At 42.9% G+C, this 25773-nt stretch overlaps 1 protein-coding gene across 1 annotated transcript in view; it reads right to left on the bottom strand.

Annotated features, from left to right (window-relative positions):
* Nucleotides 1–25773, bottom strand: part of LOC126285319 (leucine-rich repeat-containing protein 47-like) — an 84293-nt gene that overhangs the window by 30895 nt on the left and 27625 nt on the right. The window contains exons 4-5 of the mRNA XM_049984620.1: nucleotides 15245–15483; nucleotides 1483–1585 (exon numbers count right to left, since the gene is read on the bottom strand). Coding sequence (XP_049840577.1) covers nucleotides 1483–1585; nucleotides 15245–15483 — 342 coding nt within the window. The remainder of the gene's footprint in view (nucleotides 1–1482; nucleotides 1586–15244; nucleotides 15484–25773) is intronic.

The following is a 25773-nucleotide window of genomic DNA, read 5'->3' as shown; positions in this document are numbered from 1 at the left end:
TGTGTGTGTGTGTGTGTGTGTGTGTGTGTCAGTGCAGTGCTGTGCTGTCGTAATTACTGTACACGACGTTTGTGTAGTTCCGCACCCAGCCTCCAGAGGCGATGTGTTTTCTAGCTTTTATATACGTTCTGTTTATTATTATTCCTTGTTTTTTGAGGTAGTTAGTAGTTCCGTGCCTCTTGGCTTGTGTGGATGAGTATTGCCTTACAGAAGATATTGCCGCCGTTCTAAACAGACAGTCTACAAGACCATCGAGAACATCGAGTTTGCTACAACAGCTGGAGACAAGAAGAATCTTATTCCAGTCAAGTCTGTCACTGCCCAAGCCTTGCTGGACGGCCCATCTGTTTTCGTCAGTTGCAGACTTAATTTTAGTTTAGACATTAATGATTCCTTCAGTCATGGTAATGGATAGTTTACCGTTGCAACTCCGATCGGTCCATGCATGCCGGGCGTCGTCAGATACGCACTCGCAATAAAGTTATTGTTGCTCAACTGAAGGTCTTCATTCTTCTGAATCACGTTAAGCAAAGGTCGGACAGCCAGCAGTTTAGCTGAACCCGACACTAACAACTTCTATCAATTCTCTGTTCCGGAATGAAGACTTCGGTAACTTCACACATAAGAAAGACATTTGATAAGAAACCATCAAATGTTGTGTGCAGTAAGTTTTCTGTGGAAAATAACTGGAGGAGAGAACTGTCAAACTTATTTAGATAATCAAAGTGGTGGTACATATAGAGATCACACCATTATTTTCACATGCATATAGTTTACTACAGTGAATTCATTAACAATTATGGTGCATGAATTAAAAGCGATCATATTCCTTTCAACCCTCTTTGCTGGAAAATATTTGGTCCCACAACTTAAGAGTGGGAAACACTTTAATTGTAAGTACCAGAGAGAAGCACAAAAGGGGATGGGAGTTTCAGTGACACACCAAGACTACAAATTTGAAAGAAGTGAGGCATAACATGACAAGCTGCTCTGAATAGAACCCTTTTCACACATCTCCCTATCTTACTTTATAATTTGTTTTTCCAATATCGTACTTTCCTTTACTTGGTAAAAAAGATTTTAAATCACTTAAAATAGAGTCTTTTACACATTTATTTCTCTATCTTCAAAAATATGACTGTGTTGACTTTAACACTACCATTTCTTTTGGAGTTAAGTACTTATCAGCAATTCATTGTATCGACTAGAACAATTTTTGTTTAGGAAAGACAGTCAATTAAGTTATTAATTTTGTGAAAATTTAACCATTTTCTTTGAACATGGAATTAACTTACACATACAAACTATAAAATCTGTAATAACAAATCTTTAAATTGTGCCACACAAATAAATATTGATATCACTAAAAAACACAAATTTCATGATTTAAATCTTAAATTTCGTACGAATTTCATTATTTACAGAATAATAATAATAAAAAAGCAACTGACAACAGTGATTGTCAAATTTGCAGATACTGACCTTTGAAATATCACTATTTGTTATTGGTGGAAATGATATCACTCTTTCAGTACTATCCAGCAGACATGGAAAAAGTGACTTTCCTTCCACAAGATATAAATACCTGCAAATCAGATATTTGATAAGTTATCACACAAATATGGTTATTTCTTTGCTAGAAAGATAATGTCCATATTGGGTTACAAAGGGGATGGACACACTGTCAGTTGCCATAAATCCACATGCACAGACGCAAAAAGTAGACTAAACTGCCAAATACCTGTAACACCTCAATACAGGAGCATACAACACTAAGTTCTCCAGATATGACAAGCTCATAATACATAAATTTATGTTCCAAACTATTCTCTCTACATCTTCACATATAAACGTTCATGTGAGAACATAAAAGGAACAATTCTAGTGAAACACACAAAAAGGAATTTTACGCAAGGGGATGGAGGTGGGGTGTGTGGCAACCTACCCTCCAGGGATTAAATGCAAATGCGGAAAAAATGTGAAGGGAGAGAAGTGGGGGAGGATGTGGGTGGCAATCTACCATCTACAGATGAACTGCAAATATGGAGAAAATGTGAAGAATAAGGAAGAGAGAGTGACATGAATGTAGTGGAAACTAAAGCTTAGATAGTTTTGCTAGAATACATATAATATTAGAGTTTAGCTTAACAACAAAGCATTACTTAAAAGTATCAGACTGCTGTACTGGACGACCAGAAATTCCCTTCATACCTTAACTAAATGCGTGTATCTGTGTAACAATTTGACCTCCGATCCTGATCACTGATATGGCAACAGTGCTCTTCATGTGATTTGCAATGCAACTGCCATGTACCTGCCAAGTTATTACCTGAGGAAGAATGTCTGAAGTAACCATCTCACTTATTGCCTTTCCACATTTGGTGCAGAACAACTGCAGATCCAGCAATTTCACTTTGGAGGAGCACTTAATGACAAGTGTGTGTGCCGTGGCACCCTAGACATCAGGCACTGACTGCACTCTGCACTACTTCCAAGCTGTTTGGATTGCTGTGAGCTCTGCCTCCTGTGGAGAGACACCATGGGAACTGTGAACTCTAACTCCATGGCCACACCAATGGGTGATGACAGCAGAAGTCATCAGCTTACAACACTTTTTCCTGCAGCCACAGAGTCACATGTTGAAAATGGGACCGCATGTATCCTGTGAGGCACCTTTTATGGAGGCGCACAAGCTTAGCAAACTAGTCCCATCGCAGTAAGCAACTGACCAGAAGAGCTCCACAAGGACTCGCTACGGACTCCACCATCAGCTGCCACGACATCACGCTGTCTCCCCCATCTGGAATAAGTGTTATCGGCTAGGACTTGGTACAACTTACACTGTTCTGTTTTCTTCACTGACAAGATAGTGAGAAGACTTTACACTGAGCTTCTACACTTACTGAATTTAGAAATTTTCTGTATTGTTTGACTTTTATGTCTTCAGTGAAGTACTACAGTAAAATAATTTGGAAATATTTAGTTTCTACAACTTAAGCAAAAGTGTGGACAGTTTTCAATTTCTAGAGCTGAGGAACCTTTCATTTTACTGCACTTAACTTTATCCAGATTTCAAGATTTTGCTCACCTTTAAAAATTGTTGTGATGAATTCCATGTGTTGAAGAACTAAACTGTTTGTTTCTGGGATTCAGGAATGTTAATAAATTGTTTCCCATTGAAGAACTATTATTTGTTTGTTCATTTGCAAAAGAGTTTGGTTTAATTTGAGACAAAGGAAATTTACTTCCATAATACAATGAGGATTTTGTTAAGCTTGTGTTTGAGAAATAAACTTATGGTCTTTCGTGGATATCTCCATGGAAATAGATATATTAGTAAGAGTCCATGAATTGAAACACAATGACAAAACTATGACATAGTTAGGTTGGTTGATTGGTTTTTGGAGTTAAAGGGGTCAAACTGCAACAGCATCACTCCTTCAACCTCTACCTACCACAATATGAATAATTCTCAGAGGAAAAAGACAAAAGATAACTGCTGGGAAGCCTCACTGTATCCAAGATATAACAAGGAAGAGAGACAAGCAAGTACAAGTAGAAGAGGAGTGAGAAGGAGTAAGGTGCGGAAGTCGCTCTGCCCAAAGTGGCACTTGCAGGTCCCCATGGTATGGTATGGTATGCAGTGGAAGACGCATCCTCTCCATCTGACCACTACTACCTCTGCCTTCATCACACCAAAAAATGATCAGTACAGACAAGACAATGAAATTTTAGGAAATACAAAACATTAAAAATAGCAAATATAAAAGAATAAGGGGAATAAAAAGGCGTAAAGGTATGGGACAGACTGGACCACCAAACAAGAGCCACTATGAGTTCCGTATCAGCAGGTGAGGTGTGCCCCTTTGAGCCCTCAGGCTACCAATGAGGATAAAGTGTCCTACCTCTCAGAGACAAGTAGAAACCACCTTCATGGGTTAAATGTAAAATCAGGTCACCTGCTTTGGTGTCATCTGCCAACACTAGAGGCAACATGTCAGGAGGCAGCAGCCAAATTTGGACAATCTAGTAGAATATGAGTCACTATCAGACAGGCACCACATTGGCACCGTATTCTCCAATGTGGCCATGGTGCAGTCAAGTGCGGGCAATGTGTAGCTGGCAAATGACAGTGGATTCCCTGTGAAAAGCACAAAGGGAAGACAGCAACGTGGGGAGCCCAAGGTTGACCATTCCAAGTTTCAGACCTTCAAGAATTGTTGGTGTACTGTTGGCCAAAGGTACAGTTATGAAAGCCTTCCACACCTCCCCCATTACCAAAAATCAGCATTGTGATAGCATCTTTGCAAACTAGTTGGCATATTCATTTCCCGAGATCCCAACATATCCAAGGGTCTAAACAAAGATCACTGGTTGTCCAGCCTGATGGAGGTCAGAAAGAAGATCCTGGATAGTCTTCACTAATGGGTGATGGGAATAGCACTGGTCTATGGTCACCAAGTGAGGTGGCACAGTGGTTAGCACACTGGACTCACATTCTGGAGGATAACAGTTTAGACACGCATTCAGCCATCCTGATGTAGGTTTCCTGTGATTTCCCTAAATCACTTCAGGCAAAAGTCGGGAAGGTTCTTTTGAGAAAGTAAGGCTAACTTTCATCCCTATCCTTCCTTAATCAGATGGGATCAATGATCTCGCTGTTTGGTCCCCTCCCCAAAAATCAACCAACTAACTGGTCTATAGCTGGAAGGCTGCTCATGGGGTCACTGCAGATTAGAAGCATCTTACTGACGCAAGAACAAGTATGGCTAATGGCTCATTTGGTTGGTTGGTTGATTGGGGTTGAAGGGACCAAACAGCAAGGTCATCAGTCCCTTGTTACAAAGGCGGTCAGTTTCGACAGAGGGACAGCTCAGAAGAGTCAAAAACGATAAAAGGTAAAAGGCTAAAAAAGTGCAGTTGTGTCGTCAATGATAAAAACACAAGGAGGGAAGTCAGTAAATGGGCAACCTCAAGAGAGGAAATATCCCACCTGTGATGCAGTACAAGCAAGACCACATGCTATTTAAAACGTTCAACCGCCAGAGTGTAAAAGGGCGGATTGTAGAAGGGATTAAACAAACCTAAAAGGCGATAAAAAGAGTAAAAGGGAAAAAAGAAGGAACATGGCCAGGGACGGGAGGCAGGAATCTCCAAGCACAGCCTACAGTGGGAGACATCCCAACCCTCACCGCCCTGCCCCTACTCCAGAGGGAGATGAAAATCCTTAAAACTGAGAATAAAAACCACTTTCACGGAGGAAACTGAGAACCAGTTCAACCATCTGGGAATCGTCTGCTAATATTAAGGGTAAAGTGCAGGGAAGTCTGTACTTAGTACGCAGAGCTAAAAGAAGGGGGCATTCCACCAAAATGTGGGCCACTGACTGGAAAGCTCCACAACCAAAGTGGGGGTGGCTCACCACGCAAAAGAAAACCATGGGTCAGCCTGGTATGGCCGATGCGAAGACGACAGAGGGTGGTTGAGTCCTTTCGCGAGAGGCTTAAGGAAGAACGCCATGGGACAGGTGTCACCTTAATCGCACGAAGTTTATTAGACAAGGAGGTAGCCTCCCAGGATGTGGCCCATGATTGCGCAAAGTGGGATTTGAGATGAAGCCGTAAATCCGCCACAGGAGGGGTGACAGGGAATGGGGGATAAGTGACTGCTCCCCCAGCCAAACGATCAGCAAGCTCATTTCCTTGGATGCCCACATGGCCAGGGACCCAAAGAAAGCTAACAGAACAAGCAGCATGGTGGAGATCAGCGAGATGGTCATGGATGGAGGAGACCAAGGGATGACGGGAGAAACACTGGTCAAGTGCCTGAAGGCCACTCATTGAGTCTGTACATAACAAAACGCGATTGAGCTTGGACTGTTTAATAAAGGCCAGGGCCCGGGAGACCGCCATCAATTCCGCAGTGAACACCCCACATGCATTTGGCAGGAGATGATTTTCCATGCCTACAGAGGAGGTGAAGGCATAGCCCACACGATCAGCAGATTTAGAGCCATCAGTGTAAAAAACAACAGCATCCCGAAACTCAGATAAAATGCGGCGGAAAAAACAACGGAACACCATCGGGGGAACGGAATCTTTCGGACCTCGGCAGAGATCCATCCGAACTCGGGGCCGAGGAACTAACCAAGGAGGTGTGTTGGGGAGGGAACGTGGGATACAGGAAAAGGAAGGAAGCTGAAAATCACGGCGAAGAGACGCTAGGCGGAGCCCAACCGGTAAACCCGCCCGAGGACGGGAGTCAGGTGGGCGACTTCCTTGGGCAGGGAACAGGATAGAATAGGAAGGATGAGTGGGAGAGGAACGGACAGCGATTGCATACGAAACCAGAAGCTGGGAGCGCCGAACGGAAAGGGGGGGGGGGGGGGAGGGGGGATCCCAGCCTCAACCAGGAGATTATCAACAGGGCTAGTCGGGAAGGCACCGATGGCCAAACGGATACCACGATGGTGGACCGGATCCAAGAGGCGCAATGTAGAAGGGGCAGCTGAACCGTAAACTTGACAACCATAGTCCAAGCGAGACAACACTAAGGCCCAATAAAGGTGGAGGAGAGTGGAACGGTCAGCACCCCAAGAGGTGTGGGCAAGGAAGCGAAGGACGTTTAGTTTACGGAAACATCCTATCTTCAGGCGTCTGATATGAGGCAGCCAAGTGAGCTTGTTGTCGAAAAGAAGGCCAAGGAAACGAAACTGTGGGACCACAGGTAATCGTTGTGCATTGAGATAGAGCTCTGGATCGGGGTGGACTGTCACACGGCGACAAAAGTGGACCACTCGCGATTTTAAAGGAGAAAACTGAAATCCGTGTGGGATGGTCCATGCAGAGGCACGCCGTATAGCACCCTGGAGCTGCCGCTCTGCAGCGGCCATCGAAGAGGAACTAACCCAAATGCAGAAATCATCCACATACAGAGCAGGAGTGACCAAAGGACCGACGGAGGCCACAAGTCCATCTATAGCAATGAGGAACAGAAGTACACTCAATACGGAACCCTGAGGGATGCCATTCTCCTGGGTTCGCGGAGAACTTAAAACTGTACCAACCCTAACCCTAAACGAACGATGAAACAAGAACTGGCGGATAAAAATCGGGAGTGGGCCCCGAAGACCCCACTCATGAAGTGTAAGTAAGATATGATGGCGCTAAGCCGTATCATAGGCCTTGCGAAGGTCGAAAAATACAGCAACCAAATGGCGGCGCTGGGAAAAGGCCTGCCGAACTGCGGATTCCAAGCGAAGTAAATGATCGATCGGAGACCGTCCCTCTCGGAAGCCACACTGGTAAGGGGACAACAGACGCCGAGATTCGAGGACCCAAGTGAGCCGACGGGCTACCATCCGTTCAAGTAACTTACAAACAACGTTCGTCAGACTAATTGGCCGATAGCTGTCGACGAACAGGGGGTTCTTACCGGGCTTAATGACGGGAACCACGATGCTATCCCTCCATTGAGAAGGGAAGTCACCCTGGAGCCAAATACGGTTTAATACCCGGAGAAGATGTCGCTGTTGTGGAGCACTGAGATGTTGAAGCAGTTGGTTATGAATGGAGTCTGGGCCAGGGGCCGTATCATGAGAAGAGGAGAGTGCAGAAAGAAGTTCCCATTCAGTAAAAGCGTCGTCGTATGATTCTGACTGGCTGGGGGTAAAACATAAGGCGGAAGCTTCGGCCCGCTGTTTCTGGGGAAGGAAAGCAGCCGGATAGGAGGCTGATGCCGACGCTGTTGCAAAATGGGTCGCAAGGTGTTCCGCGAGAATCAACGGGTCCGTGCATAGGCCATCCGGGAGGTGAAGACCCGGGAGGGTAGACTGCCGATGGCAACCTTGGAGAGAGCGAAGTGTAGCCCATACCCGCGACAGAGGGACAGCAGAACCGAGGGAAGAAACAAAGCGTTCCCAACACATCCGTTTGCTCCGTTTGATTAAGTAACGGGCTTTTGCGCGAAGGCGTTTAAAGGTAATAAGATTGGCAACGGATGGATGCCTCTTAAGGTGTTGCAAAGCTCGACGGCGATCACGGATGGCAACGGCAATGTCCGAACTCCACCAAGGGACCTGCCGGCGGCGAAATGGTCCAGATGAGCGTGGGATAGCAAGGCTAGCAGCGTGAACAATCGCGTCAGACATGTCATGTATGACATCATCAATACCATCCGACAATGAGGGAGAAAAAACGACCTGTGCAGTATACAGAGGCCAATTGGCACGTTGGAAGGACCAACGAGGTGATCTGTCCATGGGGGAGCGGGAAGGGAGCGAGAGAATCAACGGGAAGTGGTCACTATCGCAAAGGTCGTCGTGCGGTGACCATTTTAGGGAAGGGAGGAGGGAGGGAGGAGAGAGAGAAAGATCAATGGCAGAAAAGCTACCATGACCGGCACTGAAATGGGTAGGGGAGCCATCGTTAAGAAGGCACAAGTCGTGGTCGGTAATAAACTGGTCAATGAGATGACCCCGACTAGATGGAAATGCACTGCCCCACAAGGGATGATGTGCATTAAAATCACCAAGTATAAGGAAGGGAGGAGGAAGTTGCTGAAGGAGGGCACTTAAGGAGGCAGGTGTAGGAGTTCTGTCAGGAGGGAGATACAGATTGCAAATTGTGACCCCAGAGTCCAGGTGGATCCTAACAGCAACTGCTTCCAATGTAGTTTGGAGAGGAATCCACGTGCTGGCAATGTCCGTTCGGACCAACGTGCAAACTCCGCCAGACGCCCGTAGGGGGCCGACCCGATTTCGACAGAAAGCACGGAAGCCACGGAGGGTTGGTTAGTGACCACCAGTAAAATGAGTTTCTTGGAGAACCACACAAGCCGCAGAGTAAAACGAAAGAAGGGATTGCAACTCTGGTAGGTGACGGTAATAGCCATTACAGTTCCATTGGATAGCCAAAGAACGATGAGTCAACTGGGGGGTGAACAGGCTAATGTCAGTCATGCCGGTGGGTCACCACCCGTCACCGACAAGGAGGGGGCGACATTCATGAATAACAGGTCAGAGTCAGGTTGTGAAGATGGGGACGAGACCTCTGGCGACACCAGAGACTCCTTGTCCCGGGACTTGTGCTTCTTCTTTCTTTCTGTTTGGGATCGTGGAGGGCTGTGCAACAAAATGGAGCCAGCCACAGCAAGATCGGGAACAGAAAGAGAGCGGGCGATCTGGGGGCCCGCAGACCGTGGTTCTCGTGGTGGCTGCGTGGCAGCAGACCTTTGGCCTGGAAGGTGCCGGGAAGGGGGATCCCGCGAGGGGCGCCCATGACCGGCAGACGCCGAAGAAGCAGGACACTTCTCTAGCCGGGGAGAGGAAGCGGTGCCCGGAGGGGATGGTGTGGGAACCGCAGGGGGAGGGGGGAGGAAAGGGGTTCGGGACTGGGGTAAGGAATGAGGAGGAGGGGGTGAAGATACTACTGAAGCATAACTAGTTGTCAGGGTCACTGGATGAAGGCGTGTATACTTTTTACGGGCCTCGGTATAGGTGAGACGATCAAGAGTCTTATACTCCTGTATCTTTTTCTCTTTCTGATACACTGGGCAATCCAGTGACCGTGAAGAATGATTCCCACGACAATTTACGCACACAGGAGGGGGAACACAGGAACTTCCCTCATGGAACGGATGTCCACAGTCACCACAGAGGGGGGCCTGCGAACAGCGCGAAGACATGTGGCCAAAATGCAAACACTTGAAACATCGCATAGGTGGTGGGATGTATGGCTTCACGTCACACCGATAGACCATAATCTTGACCTTCTCAGGGAGGGTGTCCCCTTCAAAGGCCAAGATAAAGGCACCAGTGTCAACGCGGTTGTCCTTCGGACCCCTCTGAACCCGCCGAACAAAGTGAACCCCCCGCCGGCTTAGATTGTCCCAAAGTTCCTCATCAGATTGAAGGAGGAGGTCTCTATGGAAAATTACACCTTGCACCATGTTCAAGGACTGGTGTGGGGTAATTGACACAGGAATCGTACCAAGATGGGTACAGGCACGGAGAGCTGCAGACTGGGTAGCTGAAGCAGTTTTAATCAACAGCGACCCAGACCGCATCTTGCTGATAGAGTCCACCTCGCCAAACTTGTCTTCGATGTGTTCAACAAAAAACATAGGTTTCGTATGAGTAAAAGTATCCCCATCAGTTGTGGCGCAAACCAGATAGCGAGGGAAAGGTTTCGCCCCCAGCCGACGAGCCTGGCCCTCCTCCCAGGGGGTAGCCACGGAAGGGAAGGCGGAAGGGGCAGAGGAAGCAGCACGTGAAGAATCTTTTCCAGTCAAAGAGACGGCCGGAGAACGGCCAGAGTTGTGGACTCTTATGCGTTTCATGAGCATAGTGTCTGCCCTGATACCACCCACTCCGATCAGGGGCTCTCCTCATGGGCGCCACCCAGCCACAGCAAGGGCCGTCTGGCACGGCAGCCATTGCTGGGAGTTCCGATGCTCCAGGACGACAAGCAACCACTCCTAGGCTTACATGAGGAGGTCACAGCTCAGGTATCAGACGTGTGATCCCTGTGTTTTCAGGGGGCTCAACCAAAAGGGTACATAGCGACCCCACCACACGGGCTGCCTACCGTGCTGGCTATGGACCCTAGCGTCAAACAACGACGTAAAGGAAACGATGGAATCAATGATGATGGCACACGCCGGAGACACTAGGTAAGGTGCTCTTCCCCAAATGGCTCACACTACGGAAGAAAATTTAGTGATGGAGGTCAAACCCCAGAGGGGACCAGAGAATACCAAAAGGATGAAGGAATTACAGAACAAGGCCGAATTGCAAGGTCAACAGAACCAGGAGAATAGCAGGGCCAACATAAGGAGGGACACCATAAGTAGGGACACCAAGAGAGGGAGAGGAGAGGTCGGAGGGAAGGATGACGGACAGGAAAGGAGGGGAAGGGAAAGGAAATGCAGCCCGGAAAAAGAAGGAAGGCTGCAATAGCTCGGGGCCCCGTGCTCGCCACGCACGTACTCACGAAAGGACCGCGAGCCCCCTGGGGGCAATGGCTCATTTGATCACCAATTCAGCAGTGTATACACTGCATCCATTTCGCAGGGAGTGGAATTCATTGCACCTTGCATGTAGGCATACAAACCGGTTCATCCATCAGCTGTTGAGCCATCACTGTACAGCACATCTGAACCCCGAAAATGCAAGCAGGACAGCTAGGGACAGGCAGTGAAAAAAACTAAGGGATCATCTGAATATTTCAATCCCAAGGATAAACCGAGAACATCCGAGGTCAGGGTACATGTCGTGTGGGTGTTGCGATTGCTTCCTGACAAAAGGTGAATTTGGGGAAAATTTGAGTTCAGAGCAGAGACACTGTAGTTGAATTGCAATTGTGATGCCAGTTCTTGGTCTGTTTTGGGAGGTAGATCTCCCTACTAGGAAAAAGGACATGGTAGTGTGGATGCTTGGGTAAACTGTAAATGTGTGTAGCATACTTGAGTAGTTTTTGGCACCTGATCTGTAGTGGAGGAACACACGCCTCTGCGAATAGGCTATTCACAGGGCTAGTTCAAAAGGTTCCTGCTGCAAGTTGGACACCACAGTGGTGTATCTGGTCCAGTGAGCACAATGCTTAGGCCGATGCCAAACTATATGCTAGACTCCCCTAATCAAGATGGTACAGGATCAAGGGGTTGTAAAGCTGCATACAGGTGTGCAGTCAGCGCCCCAGCTGGTGTTACTGAGGCAGTAAGGGGTATTAAGGCATAGCTAGCATTTCTGCTCAAGTTGATGAAGATGGGGAAGCCTTGTCAAAGGGAAATCCATGATGAGACTGGTCATCAAGTTACAGTTTTGGCTGTGGATAAACAGTATGACGTCGACAGAAGTGCAAGATGAGAGTCTTGCCAGCTGAAAACCGAAAGGTGTGGCTGAGGACATATGACTGTACCTTTCAAATAGCATCTTGCAGTTGGCATTCAGCAACACCCACACTAGATAAGTCATCGGCATGGAAGGAGAGAGACTGAAGACCCCACAGCTACTGTCAGACCATTGATAGTAACTAGAAAGAGAGTGACACTCAATAAGAGCCCTGCAGGACCCTGTTCTTTTGGAAATGTGGGGCACTGTGTGAAGCACTAACTCTAATCTGGAAAGTACGTTATGACAAGACGTTCTGGACAAAAATCTGAAGCTGGTCCTGGAGGTTCCATTCATGTAAGCTAGCAATGTTGTGTTGCCAAGGGATGTTATATGCCTTTTGAAGGTCGAAGATGACAGCAGTAAGGTGGTGGTGGTGGTCACTAGCAGTCCGGATGACAGACTCCCTGCAAACCAAATTGTCTGCATGGAATGGTCTCTGCAAAAACTGGCCTCAGACAGAGACAACACCCCTAGACTGAAGGAGCCAACACAGCTGCTGGCTCACCATGCTTTTGAGCAACTTAAGAGCACACTGTTCAGTCTAATTGGCCAATAGCTGTGCATCTCTAGGGGATACTTACATGGTTTCAGTACCGGGATGATGGTACTTTCTGGCCACTCAGCATGACAATGTGAAACACCATCTTAAGGACCAAGGAAGCAAGACATCTAGTTCTCATATAGATCATAGATGTCCAGAAGAAGGACCAAGACCACTATAATGCCCACATAAAATAAAGTCCAGGAGGGACAGCATGTATTTTTACATCTTTGCAGGCAGTAGAACTGTTGGAAAAGTCAAAGCACTATTTTGGGCTATATCATATCCTTTGTCACTTGCAGATGTCTTTTACAGCACAGAGATGACCTCCTTGTGCTCTGAAAGAATATCCACTACTGGGTGACCAATGTCTGTCACTAAGGATCAAAGGGAACAATGTTTCCAGCCAGCCATCACATAATGTAACTGTATGGCACTTGCATTTTTGGTTTGGTTTTGATGCCCTGTAGCTCATTTGTGTTTTCTGACTGTACTGATTCTGGTTACTGAAATGGGGTGGAGGAGGCACTTAATGCTGCACGAGGAAGAGGAATGCTTATGGAAAGTAAGCAGTTCCAATTACAAGAACACAAACAGAAAACAGGACTCATTAGAACAATTTCTCCTGTGTTTCTTATCAGCAGCAGTTCTTTAGAAAAGAAGATTAGATTTCTGGTTGTACAATACTGGCAGTAGTGCAAGAAGAAGAAGAAGAAGAAGAAGAAGAAGATTGAGGACAGCAAAAAAAAATCAGATAGTCCCACTGAAACAATGTATACAGTTTGGAGGTTTGGTAATGAAGCCATTCAGTCCTTGTACGATACACGAAAGTCTAAACAAACAAAAGGTACACTGGACAAGGATATGCTTGCTAGTCTATTTGTATTCTATACTGTATTTTGAATCACTAGTATCTGAAACACACACGATTTCAGATTTCAGGAGATTTTGCCTTAGAAAAGTAAGGACCAGGTCGTCCTAGTACACCACCACCACCACCACCACCACCACCACCACCACCACCACCACCACCACCACCACCACCACCTCTTTCTTCTCCCCCAAAACACAGAAGATGGTGGGTGGGTGACCAGATAGCTTAATCATTGCTTACTACTTACTGGCTAATGTACTGAAGAGGAAAGAAACGGAGAAAAAGAGACTGACGACAGTGATGCGAATACCACGTATGCTGCATGCAAATTAAGAAAACTTGCCACTCCAGAGAGCAGTTACACAGAACAAAATAAGTCAACTGCTTTTGGAAGTAGAACTTCAGGAGCAGTTAATTACAGTGACACCAATGAGAGAATGTGGCATGAACACCGAAAGGTAGCGATTCTCCCGTCACATTCATAGATAGTATTAGTGATAATATAAATGAAGTTGTTTTTGAGATACAGTTGATATGGTTGACAACATCAACAATTTTTTTTAAATTCAGTTACCATTACATTTACATAATCTTTCACACTTTCAACCAGTGCTTTACGAACTTCACATACTATGAGTTGTGGTTTGCTTCAAAATCTAAAATAAGTACAAAAATAAATATGCTAGGCTCTGAAATGAATTTACGATTGCTGAAAAATGAAGGGTCCGGAAACTCCTGTGGCAGATAGGGTGACCAATTCTCCCAATCCTAGATTTTTTTTAATCTTCTGACCACGTCTTTCTCCCATACATTTCGTCAAACATTACTGTTGTAAACCTTAATCTCGTAAAGTTCTATTTCCCTGACCGACAGATTTTGAAAGCTTTTGTATAATGATCTATACTTTTGTAAACAATAGTCTTTTCTGTACACACTTCTATGGAAGGATCATAGTTTGGCCCAATGGAATTTGAGCAGCAGAAAAGGAATTCATAGCCAATCCGTTTTGAGGGGTAGTGAGATGGGGGATGTATGTTCTCTGCGAGCAACCTACAAATGCTCGACTTTATGATTACCGGCTACGGTGTAAATAACACATGGAAGTAACAAGGACTTGTGAAAGGAGTTTACAAACATGTTCATGCTTAAACATTAATTACATTTTTCTGTTTCCCAATTAATTCACACAACAAAACATTTCCCAGCATCTCGAAAGAGCCAAACTGTCTATGTTCAGACTTGTGTGGTCTTCTTTCCATGGCCATAACTACTATACTGTTCAACTTTCATGAGTATTTTCCATGTGCTTCTAAAGTGAATCAATCTTCATGTACACTTTCTTTTGGTTAGTAGAATTACCCCAAAATACAACTCTATATTAAGCAATAAAGTAAAAGTAAGGAGGACAGTCTCTCTTAAAATCATGGTTAGGTGTTGGCCATCCCAACAGCAGCTGATATATGCTACTTTTTCTATAGTGGTTTTCGACCATGAATGACAACCAAGCCTTTCTCTTTGTCATCTTAATTTTTTTGGCATTAACAGTACAATGCCTAAGACAGTTTCCTCGTCACTAGTCCTGCAAGTAATGAAGATGCAGATGATAAACCGCAACAAATGTTTGCCACAAGTGTGAACAGAGACCTAAACAAGAAACAATATTGGAGACCTGGAAACATGTTTTGCAAGACAGGCATGCGAACTTCAGTTCAACACATCTTAAACATGCTCTCAGTGCCTAGTGTTTTACTTACTCATGAATCTGCTTTCACGTATGGACAATGACCATGTTTACAAGATTACAGTATTATTACACATTATCATCAATCAAAGTTATGTGTTAAACGAAGGTGATGAAAAGCTCTACCAAAGCACTCAACATTATTTGCAATTATGTCAACTAAAAAACAACATAAAGATGCAGATGTTTACTAACTTGTGTATTCCTGAGTAAATATTGTGTTTCTTCTCCTTTCTGAGCTCATCAGCCTCTTTCTGTAACTGTAGGAACAATTCCAAACCAGTATATTCCCGTGTTCGTGAAAGAGGATGAATCTTCAGCACATTTGGAGGCATTGCAGTATAAACAAGATCTCCAGGTGGCAACAGATCCAAATCATGAGTCGCAATGGTAGCTGAATTGCGATGATCACAGACAGTGTCATGAAGTTTCGTCTGAAACAGCAAATAGCAACCCTGTGTTTCATCTACCACTGAAATATTAGTTAACTTTTGTAAGAAACCAAAACAGTAACAACAGGACCACAATGTGCATTCTACAGAAAAGCAGTCACATTTTTCACCAGTTACAGCTCATCAGTGTGTTAAAACAGTGTGACCTACACTAATTCAGTCATCACTTCAAATGTAGGCTAACAAAACTGATAGCTTTAACTGGAATTACATGGAAAGCTTGCCATCAACCTCAAGGTCGGCTTAAGCATTAGTGCTTTACAAGACACGATTCGATTGGAAGTGGCATGCTCTTACCTTCCTCTGACCTATAAACTTGCTTACTATTTATACTGGAACCTACAATTCAAAGTGAATTCTGAACCATAGTGCAATTTATCAGTTTTCGTATTATCATATACTGCAAGAAGTGACAAATCTTATGACTGACCAAGGATCAAACCCAAAGCCTTTGGATCCACTGTCTGGCACTTTGCTCCATCTATGTATTGCAGGTCTTTTCAAATGCCTATTTTCAGCTGCTTTTGTGTTACTCATAAGAATTTTATCCTTTTTTGCATATTTTCACTCTGTCTTTTGGACATCATACTCTAGCACATGTCATTGTGGTCCTGACAAGAGGTGGGCCCCTCTTATCTTAGAGACTAAGCAATTAGCACTTCTTTTCTACCTCTTCCCCAATTAACTCCCCTCCCTGCCCTGAAACATAAAAACAGTTCTCTTATTTTTAAACATGTCTATGCTACTAGAGTTCCATTACCTGAAGTTAACTGCCGGCCAGGTTCTGGCTATTTCTAATTTTATAATCAGATATTTTGTGGGAGTGGGTAATGAGGTACATTTTTATTACATTTGCATCATTACAGGGAACTCCACCCAGATCCACTGACAAAGTCTAAATGGAAATTATTTTTGAGCTTGTACTGTGATTTTGTAGATCATAATTCAGCTGAAACAGATTTTTATTCTCAGCAACACAAATCATCATGGAGAAAATTTACAGGGAAATTTTCAAGAGTTTCAAGATTCTTAAAGACTTCTCAAAAGATATATTGTTACCTACTTTATACAATGTTCTTAAGTGTCATTTCCGCTGAATAAACACTTCATTTACTTTATGTTTACTTGCCTCAGATGATAATTCCACAAGACAACATGGAGTGAAATTATGCAAAATAAGACAACATTCTTGTCTGTTGAGAGGCAGGACAGGTATATGGTTGGTGAAGATGGGCAACGGCCTTTCCAGTAGTTGCAGGGGTTCCAGTCTGGATGACTGAGAAGACTTGTCTCTTGACATTAGCCAACACTGCCTATGTTAGTTCTGCAAATAGTTGAAGCAAGGGGAACTACAGCTTTTATATTTCCAGAAGACATGCAGCTCTACTATATGCATTAGTGATAATTGCATCATCTTGACTAAAATATACTGATTAGCAAAAAAATTGGAACACTAAGAAGAAGAAGAAGAAGAAGAAGTTAAACCAAACTTCCTGAACTGAGAGGGTATATGACGTTATTTCAGTGATCACAAAATCAAGTCAAATTTATAATGAACTGGGCAGTATGAGCCCATTGATCAGCATGACACTGCACCTCCTTTGGCCAGGATGCATGCACTGATTCAGTTGGGAAGGGAACCACAAGCCACTGCACAAGTGAACTATAATTTTAGTACTGAAAAGTTTAATACGTCTTTTACCTACTTTTCTACAAAGTCACCAATGTTCAACACATTTCTCCTATCATGCTACCAATTTCAATACTCCCTGTTCATGTAAGTCAATTTAACTGGAGTATAGCCATCTGCAGAGTGCCTGGTTTCACTTCCACATCTGTGGCAAAGCATTGGCCGGCCAGGAAATTTCTTCATGGGACCAGAAAAACAAGGCCAATAGTGCAAGGCCCGATTTATATAGTGGATGCTGGAACACCTTCCATCAAGATTTAGTGATTCTCTCGCAAACAGGAGCAGCAACATGAAGTTCAACACCATCAGCATTAATGCAGTTGTCTTTGTTACAAAGGGCACGATGTGACTTAACCAAAGTTTTAATGTAGGCTGCAGCATTCACAATGTTCTCATGCTCAGTGAAGTCCACCAATTACTCATCATACACATGCCAGAATACTGTTGCAAGCCCTTCCGTAACAGACTGAGTACCATTGAATATTTTTCGTATTGAGAAACAAAAATGTTTCCACTTCATTCAGGACTACTTGTTTTCGAATGTGCAGGGTACGGACAAGACTCATCGCCAGTGATGATTCCTTTTAGAAAGTCCTGCCCTTCTGCAGCATAACACATTAATTGATCCAAGCTTGTCATCATTTGCTGACCCTTGTGATTTTCTGTCAAGTTCTTTGGCAGACAGCGATCACTATCTTTATGAATTACAACATATCATGACTAGTATCGGATGCTGCACCACAGGAAATGTTGAACTGCTGCGACAAGGTTCACAGCTGCACACGCCAGTCATCCAAAATAATTGCTGCCTAAATGGCTCCGACATTCTGTGGGGTTGCTGCTGTTACCAGCTGCCCAGAGCGTGTCAGATTGCTAAGGATCACACGGCCCTTTTGAATACTGCACACCACCTGGAGACATTGCTAGAGTTCACACAGTCATCCCCATACGTGACACACAGGTCCCTGTGAATTTAACTCAGTTTGTACCCTTTGGTGCACAAATATCAAATGACACTTTGCTGCTCTTCACAAGTTGATGACAGTAGCATGTACACTATGTTTCTTTCATAGTTCATGCTTCTCTTGTTACTTTCAGTAGTATAAACTTCAAGTGAAGCGTCAACATTCCAGGTGCAATACAAGGGGAGGAAAAAATTATTGTGTTACTTTATGATCCTCCCTCATATTATCTCCTGGGAAAAGATAGCCCACAACTGTTCTAACTGGGCCCTGATTCCTGGCACAAATGGAATTGGCATCCAAATTGGTCCCCCACATTTTTTATCAGAACAGAACTGGGGATATTACTGGCCACAAGAGTATCTCAACATCATGCACACAGTTCATAGACATGTGCCACATATGTTCCAGTAGTCCCACGGCTTGTCTTTGACACACTGTCATATCGCCTGAGTTCCCTCACTCACTAACACCTGATGGCTGCCCAGACCAAGATGCCAGGAGTGACACTGCTGTGCCTCTCCAAACACTGGTACAATCTGATTTCTTCCCAGATTGTCATCTCTCTCACTGATGGTCACCCAGGATTGATTGCTGAACACAATGTGACACCATTCATAAGCAGTCCTCACTTCCTGCTCATGGCACCACTGGGAACAATTGTGTTTTGTGGTTTCAACGGCAGCCTATGCATGGGCCAATAATTCCCAAGTGTGGCTGGTGCTAGTCTCCAACCAGTGGCGCAAGATGACACTGAATGTTGCAGGGAGTTCTGTTCTCTGATGGCAGACAGACGTGAATGGGTTACAATGTGTTTCAATGGGTTACAATGTGTTTCACGTGCATTGTTGTGTTTCTCCCTTATGGTGCCTAGATGGAACCTTGGTAAGTATGACTGCCCTCAAATTCTTTCTCAGTCCAGCATTGAGCCAGTGTCACATCCAAATGCCCAACAAATATGCATATTCTAAGATTTGACCAGCTGGCCAAACAGACTCACAATAAGGCCTCTTTAAAAATCTGTCAGGTGCTGATAAAGCTGTCTCCAACGATGTGGCATCAGTGTCCCTTCACAAGCACCGCTCAGTACCTGATAATGTTCATGCCCATTAAATACCCTATCATTCAAGGTAAGAACACTAGATAACAGTACTAATGCAATTTGGCAACCTTTTACCTGTCCCAGAGAATAGAAACTCTTCACTTATATACCCACCGGTGGCATGTACATGTGCGAAGCTACATAGGCATTTGACCATGTTTTCTCACTGTTCCACTTTTTTTGCCAGGCAGTGTATTCCAAAGGTAAAATAGCCACACATTCAGGTCTCTGTGCATTGACTGTTCAGGTGGATGAGGTCATAAAAAAATCAATCAACCTGATGTTCCATGTATCAGTGTGTAGAACATTAGATACCTTAATTGGGTACGTAAGTTAAATAATTTGAAAAGGCAAATGAATCGGTTTGAGTTGGATGGAGTGGGAAATTGTCAAGTGTAGTGGAAGTAAAAGAGGAAACTCAGTAGGCTGCACAAGTTGAAACTGCAAATTTTCTCATTATTAAACAGTCCAGAAACTCAAAAAAATTTGAATGACGAGTTAAATGCCGTAAACATACATGTTACATTTATTTTCAAGCAGACACACAAAGTATACATTTTTTTACGTAATTTTTAAAAGCTATTTGAAAACAATTATTGAGTTTTATTCACTGGAACGTAAGGTTCATTTGCACCAGATTCATGTGTTTACGTATAACACGATTATGCAGGCATTTCATTAGTTTTGGTTTCGTTGAAGCTGTTTGCACCTAGTATTCCATGTAAACCAGTATTTTATTCAGCTGTGTTGCTGCCTCCATGAGTGTCAATGTCAGATAATTGACAACAATCATCTGCATAAAGCATCACTAACATTTCGCAGCCAGTCAATTATGTCATTATGGGATGTTAGCAAATACATGAATGAACGTGACAAGTCACACAGTCACCAATTTTCTTTTTATTGAGTGTGTAAACTGTATCAGTGGATTCACATACCTCACATTCATTAGTTCTGCAATATGATCCAGCACAGACACAATCTTGACAATTATAGATTTCAAATGGGTGATCACTTGGCCCTCTTTCCCCCCTCGCCTCTTCAACAAGCTTATTCAGTAACTGTACCTTATACATAGGCGTCATTTTCCAGAACTCCTTGGGAGAAAGGCACTGAATTAGGCAGTAGAAATTTCACTGTGATGCCACTACTGATCAGTTCTTCTACGCCCAAATCTGACACTATTGTCAGTCAACAACATGGTCTTCAGAGGCAAACCATTATTTATAAATTTTTTACACTTGGCACAAAATTGTCACTTTTTAAAAGGCAAACTGTCGATCCACACATTACATTATTTTTTGTGACTTATATGAAGAAACTGATGCATGTATTTTAAAGCAGGGATCTTTTGATTTCCCTAACAACAAAATCAAGGATTGTGTGTTTCCTGGATGCATTATTGCAAGACATCACACTAACTCTGTACCTATTCCTTTTAGAGGCTTTTGCACAGTCATCTAACGTGGAAGTTAATACCTTAATGGATGTCATTTGATTAAGATCAGATTGATAACTCAATCTTAAGATGCCTGGTTGAAGGAAGTTATATTTTTGAATCCTTTTTTGAAATTTTCAGCAGCAACTGAATCTCCTGAAAGGCTTCCACCAATCAATGACTTATTTCACACCAATCTTGCCAACTCTGTAGGCAACTGTGGCTGTGAAGCTAGGATCAACATAGAAACCTTGACATTTAAACTTTTCACTCGTTGCAGTAGTATAAATTAATATTCCTACCAGCACTGGATAAAAGTAATTCAGTTGGTTAAGACAGATAAAAAAATTAACTGTACTGGAGAACTGAATTTCAACACTCCAAAAAAAGAAGAGGACAGATGATGGGAGAACCAAATGGGATGTCTCCTGGCACAGTTCTGCATAGAATATAATTTAATATTTGCAAACAATTGATTTAAGAATTGTGCCAGTTGGTTGAGCACATGAAAGACATGCAGATACTGTTAAGATTTTAGGTATGGTTTGTAATGGGAAGACAGATTTTGGACCCAGATTTTAGGGTAAAAGTTACATAATGGACACACCTTGAATTTATCGTAGTTTATGTACAAAATAAACACTCATGAAAATGCATCAAAAAACACAAGACTTTTTCACTATCTAAGATATATTTTATGAATTTACCTTATTTGTTGACTTCGTCAACCAAACAAAATTATCACCTTCAAAATAACAACCAAATAGGTAAAAAAGAAAAAAACAGAAACAGTAGAAAATACACAAACTGAAAAAAATCAGAAAAACAAAGACAAAGGATGAAGCAGGGAAAAGGAAATACATATAAAAATAAGGCTGAAGAGGTGGGCAAAGTGGCACAGCAGCAATGGCTACAGCAGAAATGCAAAGCGGTAGTGGCATTCATGGCCATTTGAAATACAGATGCCAAATATAGGGCAAGTAAAGCAACCTTTGTGAAAATAAGGAGCAACTGTAAGAACACGAAGAGCTCGCAAAGGATAGCCAGTATTAAACAATAAAAGGAAGGCTGGAATGATCTCTCCTCAGAACTGCTGAGATACTTGGGAGAAACAAGCATAACAGAGCTATTCCATCTGGTATGCAAGATATATGAGGCAAGAGCATCATAATTATAATTCCAAAAAAAGGTGGGTTCTGACAACAGTGAGTATTACAGAAATCTCAGTATATCTAGTCAGAGCTGAAAAATGCTGACACAAATGATTTACAAAAAAATGTAAAGGCTTGAAGACCTTGCAGAAATTCAGTTTGCATTCTGCAAAAACCAAAACACAAGCAAGACAGATCTACAGTTATTAAAAGATAAGACTAAAGAAAGGTAAACCCAAGTTTACAGCATTTGTAGATCTGAAGAGAGCTTTTGACAATAGTGACTGCAATACAGGATGTCTTAAAAATTATTAAGACAGAAGGCATAAGATACGGAATGTGCAAGGCTATCTACAACTTGTTCAGAAACTCCCCTCCCCTCCCCTCCCCTCTAGTTACACGAGTCTAAGGATATGAAGGACAAGCAGTATTCAAAAAGGAGTGAGACAGGGTTGCAGTCAATAAGAAAAGTGGATGAGTTGAAGAGAATACAATATTGTCAGTTTATGACAAGTACAGCAGGGTACTAAACAGCGAGGACATTAGTCTCTTACTGATGTGGCAGTCCATTAGCAGTTAGTGACTCCAGAAAGAAATCTGATCAAATTGTGATGTATGAATAGTAAAGATGGTGCATTTAAAGGAACACTGATGTCAGGGATGAAAAACAATTAAAAAGAGAGGTATATTTCTTTGTCCCACTGTCAGTGCTAATGAATGTTAGATGCTCTGAAAAAGTTGGTAAAGTACAGTACACTCTCATGAAAAAGGGCACTATCTGGTCTACACTGGTAAGGTCAAGCTGGATTAAAAGAGAGAGAGAGAGAGAGAGAGAGAGAGAGAGAGAGAGAGAGAGAGAGAGAGAGAGAGAGAGAGAGAGAGAGAGAGAGAAAAGAAGGAGGAGGAGACAGGCCAAGATTGCAATAATTCTCTATTCTGACCCCACCCATACCATTCAAAATGCATTTTTTAATACCAAAACCAACTGCATTACAATTTTTTGACTTCTTACACAACACATGACAGTTATAAGATTTTTCTGTACACACTGCAGCCTTCAACAATGACAGGAAACATAAAAGGATCTGCATTGTCATACAATTACCCAACTGTGAAAAGCCAGGTGTAGCGAAACAGGTGAAAATTACAGGTTTGAAGTTTTAAAAATGTGTCCGATAGATAACTTTCCCCCTTTAGCTACCGTGCTGCAATATGCCTCCATGTAAGTAAACAGGCAGTGTCAGCTGGGGTTGCTTCCTCCTGCTCACTAATGCAGCACTGCCTCTATCATCTTAAGCCCTTCGAACGTGGGACAAGATCTCTCCTGTCATCTGAGGCTGCCTCCTCCTCCTCCTCCTCCTCCTCCTCCTCCTGTTACTTCCCACCGCACCACCAATTCCCTGATATCATTGTCAGTTAGTTCACTGACTTCGCCATTTGCTGTCCATTCTGTGACATTCTCTGCATCCTCTTCACAACCCAGTATATTTTGAGCAATGGAACATCTTTGACACTAGTTACATACATGGATTCAAAGTTTAAATGGCCACCTTCATGGTCTAAAAGAATTTTCTTAGACCTTGCAAGTGATATGTTCGGAATCTCTTCTCGCTTTATGACATCGAGTAAGTCAATCCACTGCAGAATTTTCACAGTGTCTTCATTATCATCAATCATTGATGTCAACAAACTGAAAAGACAGCAGTGGTACTATTACTTTAGCATTTCACAGATGCTCTGGTCCATCGGCTGACAAAGGTAAGTCACATTTGGTGGTAAAAATAATGCTTTGCTATCTCCATCTGTGTTTTCATCACTGGCAGAATGAGAAGGTGCATTATCAGGTAGCAGCAGAGCTTAATTCGGCAAATTGTTGTCTTTCACGTATTTCTCTATAGCCGGTATGAATTCATTTTTTAAAGGTCTCTGAATTCATACATGCTTTCTTTCGATGAATGTAATGTACAGGCAGTGATCTCCATTTTAATGTGAGCCTAAGCTAATGGTTGCCAGTTGCATTACTGGAAACCAATATGGCAACTAGTTACTTACCTTTCTTGTACCTGGGCCACAACTTCCATTTTTGAAGGAAGCATTTTTGTAGGCAGCATATTTTAATTTAAACCAATCTCATCGCAACTGCACAACTGTTCACCAGAAATTCCCTCCTTATTAAAGAAATCCCTCAGAGTTAATTGATGAGGAGGGAATTTCTGGTGAACAGTTATCTAGATTACCAGTAGTTCTGAGGTTTCATCCACTGACAAAGAGGCTGTGTCATTGTTTAAAGAAATCCCTCAGACACAGCCTCTGTCAGTGGATGAAACATCAGAACTACTGGTAATCTAAAGAACATCTAATCACATATTTTGATCCTGCAGCCACTATAAATCAAGACAGATATTAGCTGCCAATGGGCATTGATTTAGTTGAAAATTTGTGCCTGACAAGGATTAAAACCCAGGTCCTCTCCTAGCAGGAGGGCCCAAGTCCAGCACAAATTTTCTTTCCCCATTAATATAAACCATTGCCCACTGGCAACACCAAACCATTTTTTTCCAGTGATACAACTGTCCACCACTGCCAGAACCTTTTATTTCTCACTGAAACTGCAACGCCTTTTCCTGTGATATCAGCTCAGTAATGGCCAACCTTTTCAACTTAAATGTTTACGGAAAAAAAGCTTCCTGAATTTCCTTATGCTTGCCTTTCAACAACTTCCTTACTTTTACTCCATTTCTACTAGCTTAAGAAACATCACTTTTCAATTTATACTGTACTTGTTTTTCTAGTCTCCAACAGTACTTTCTCTTATCCCTACCACCAAAGCAATGCAATAGTTGTGGGTGCAACCCCAGAAATCAGTTGCATTACAGCATGTTGTTCTGATCCACCGTCATTACAACTTGTTTCATTTATCATCCATTTCAAACCCTTCGATTAAACACAGAGGACTGCACAAAACAATTTGGCTACTCTCTCTCTCTCTCTCACACACACACACACACACACACACACACACACACACACACACACACACACACTGAATGTCTGATATGCAATTGAAGAAACAAAGAACACAGGACTACCAACACAGCTGCTCTCTGTGTGTTCATCGTTTATGAGGACTTTAAGAGGGCTTCTAAGTATTGTTTACTGAAAAGTGGATATATTAATCTATTCAATATTAATAATACAATATGTATCCTACAATTTTAACTCCAGATGTGGTAGAAGCACAAATGATACATAAAACATTTTGAAGAGCCACACAACATTGTAGGTGGCACCAATTTCCTAAAGCTTTGGAAAACTGAAGTGTGTATAATAAATTAATCCTAATTTTGTTATGGACAAGTGTTATGATTATATTAATTAATTAGGCCAAACTGAATGGACCAGATAGCACATAGGCTGAATAATCATGAGCTGGATACCTTAGAGCCCACTGTACACTATGTACTAGGTACCTAGATAGCTTAGTATCAGCCATTTAACTCTTTCAGGTTAGCCTACTAAGCCTCCTCTCATGTATAATAGTATTTTTGGTACATGTATTTTAAGGATATGTTCAAATTTATGAGATATTTAAGATTAATATTGTGTTGGTTTGGTCACAATACAGCAATGTTACAAAGGGTTAGTTCAAGTGTTTCGATTATGGAGTTAACCCATTTTTATCCATGTTTATCTCAAATGGGCAAAGACCTGGACTGCTGGGCTTTAGCCCATTTTGTGGGAGTAAAGCCCCACTTTTGTGCTACATTGTAAATGTCTCTGTACTTAATAATTAGAGGTGTAATTAGGATGGGTTATGGGTAACAACCATGACTTCAATTTGAAATCAACCCCTCACTGACCAGGATACAAAAATTGAAAATTGCCAGGCTTTACTTCCACCTACTCTAATGATCATCAGCAGAACAAAC

Source organism: Schistocerca gregaria, chromosome 8 (genome assembly GCF_023897955.1).
Source record: "Schistocerca gregaria isolate iqSchGreg1 chromosome 8, iqSchGreg1.2, whole genome shotgun sequence".
In the NCBI taxonomy this organism is placed as follows: Eukaryota; Metazoa; Arthropoda; class Insecta; order Orthoptera; family Acrididae; genus Schistocerca; species Schistocerca gregaria.
The sequence above is the reverse complement of the archived record's forward strand: the minus strand, read 5'-3'. Positions and strand labels throughout refer to the sequence as shown.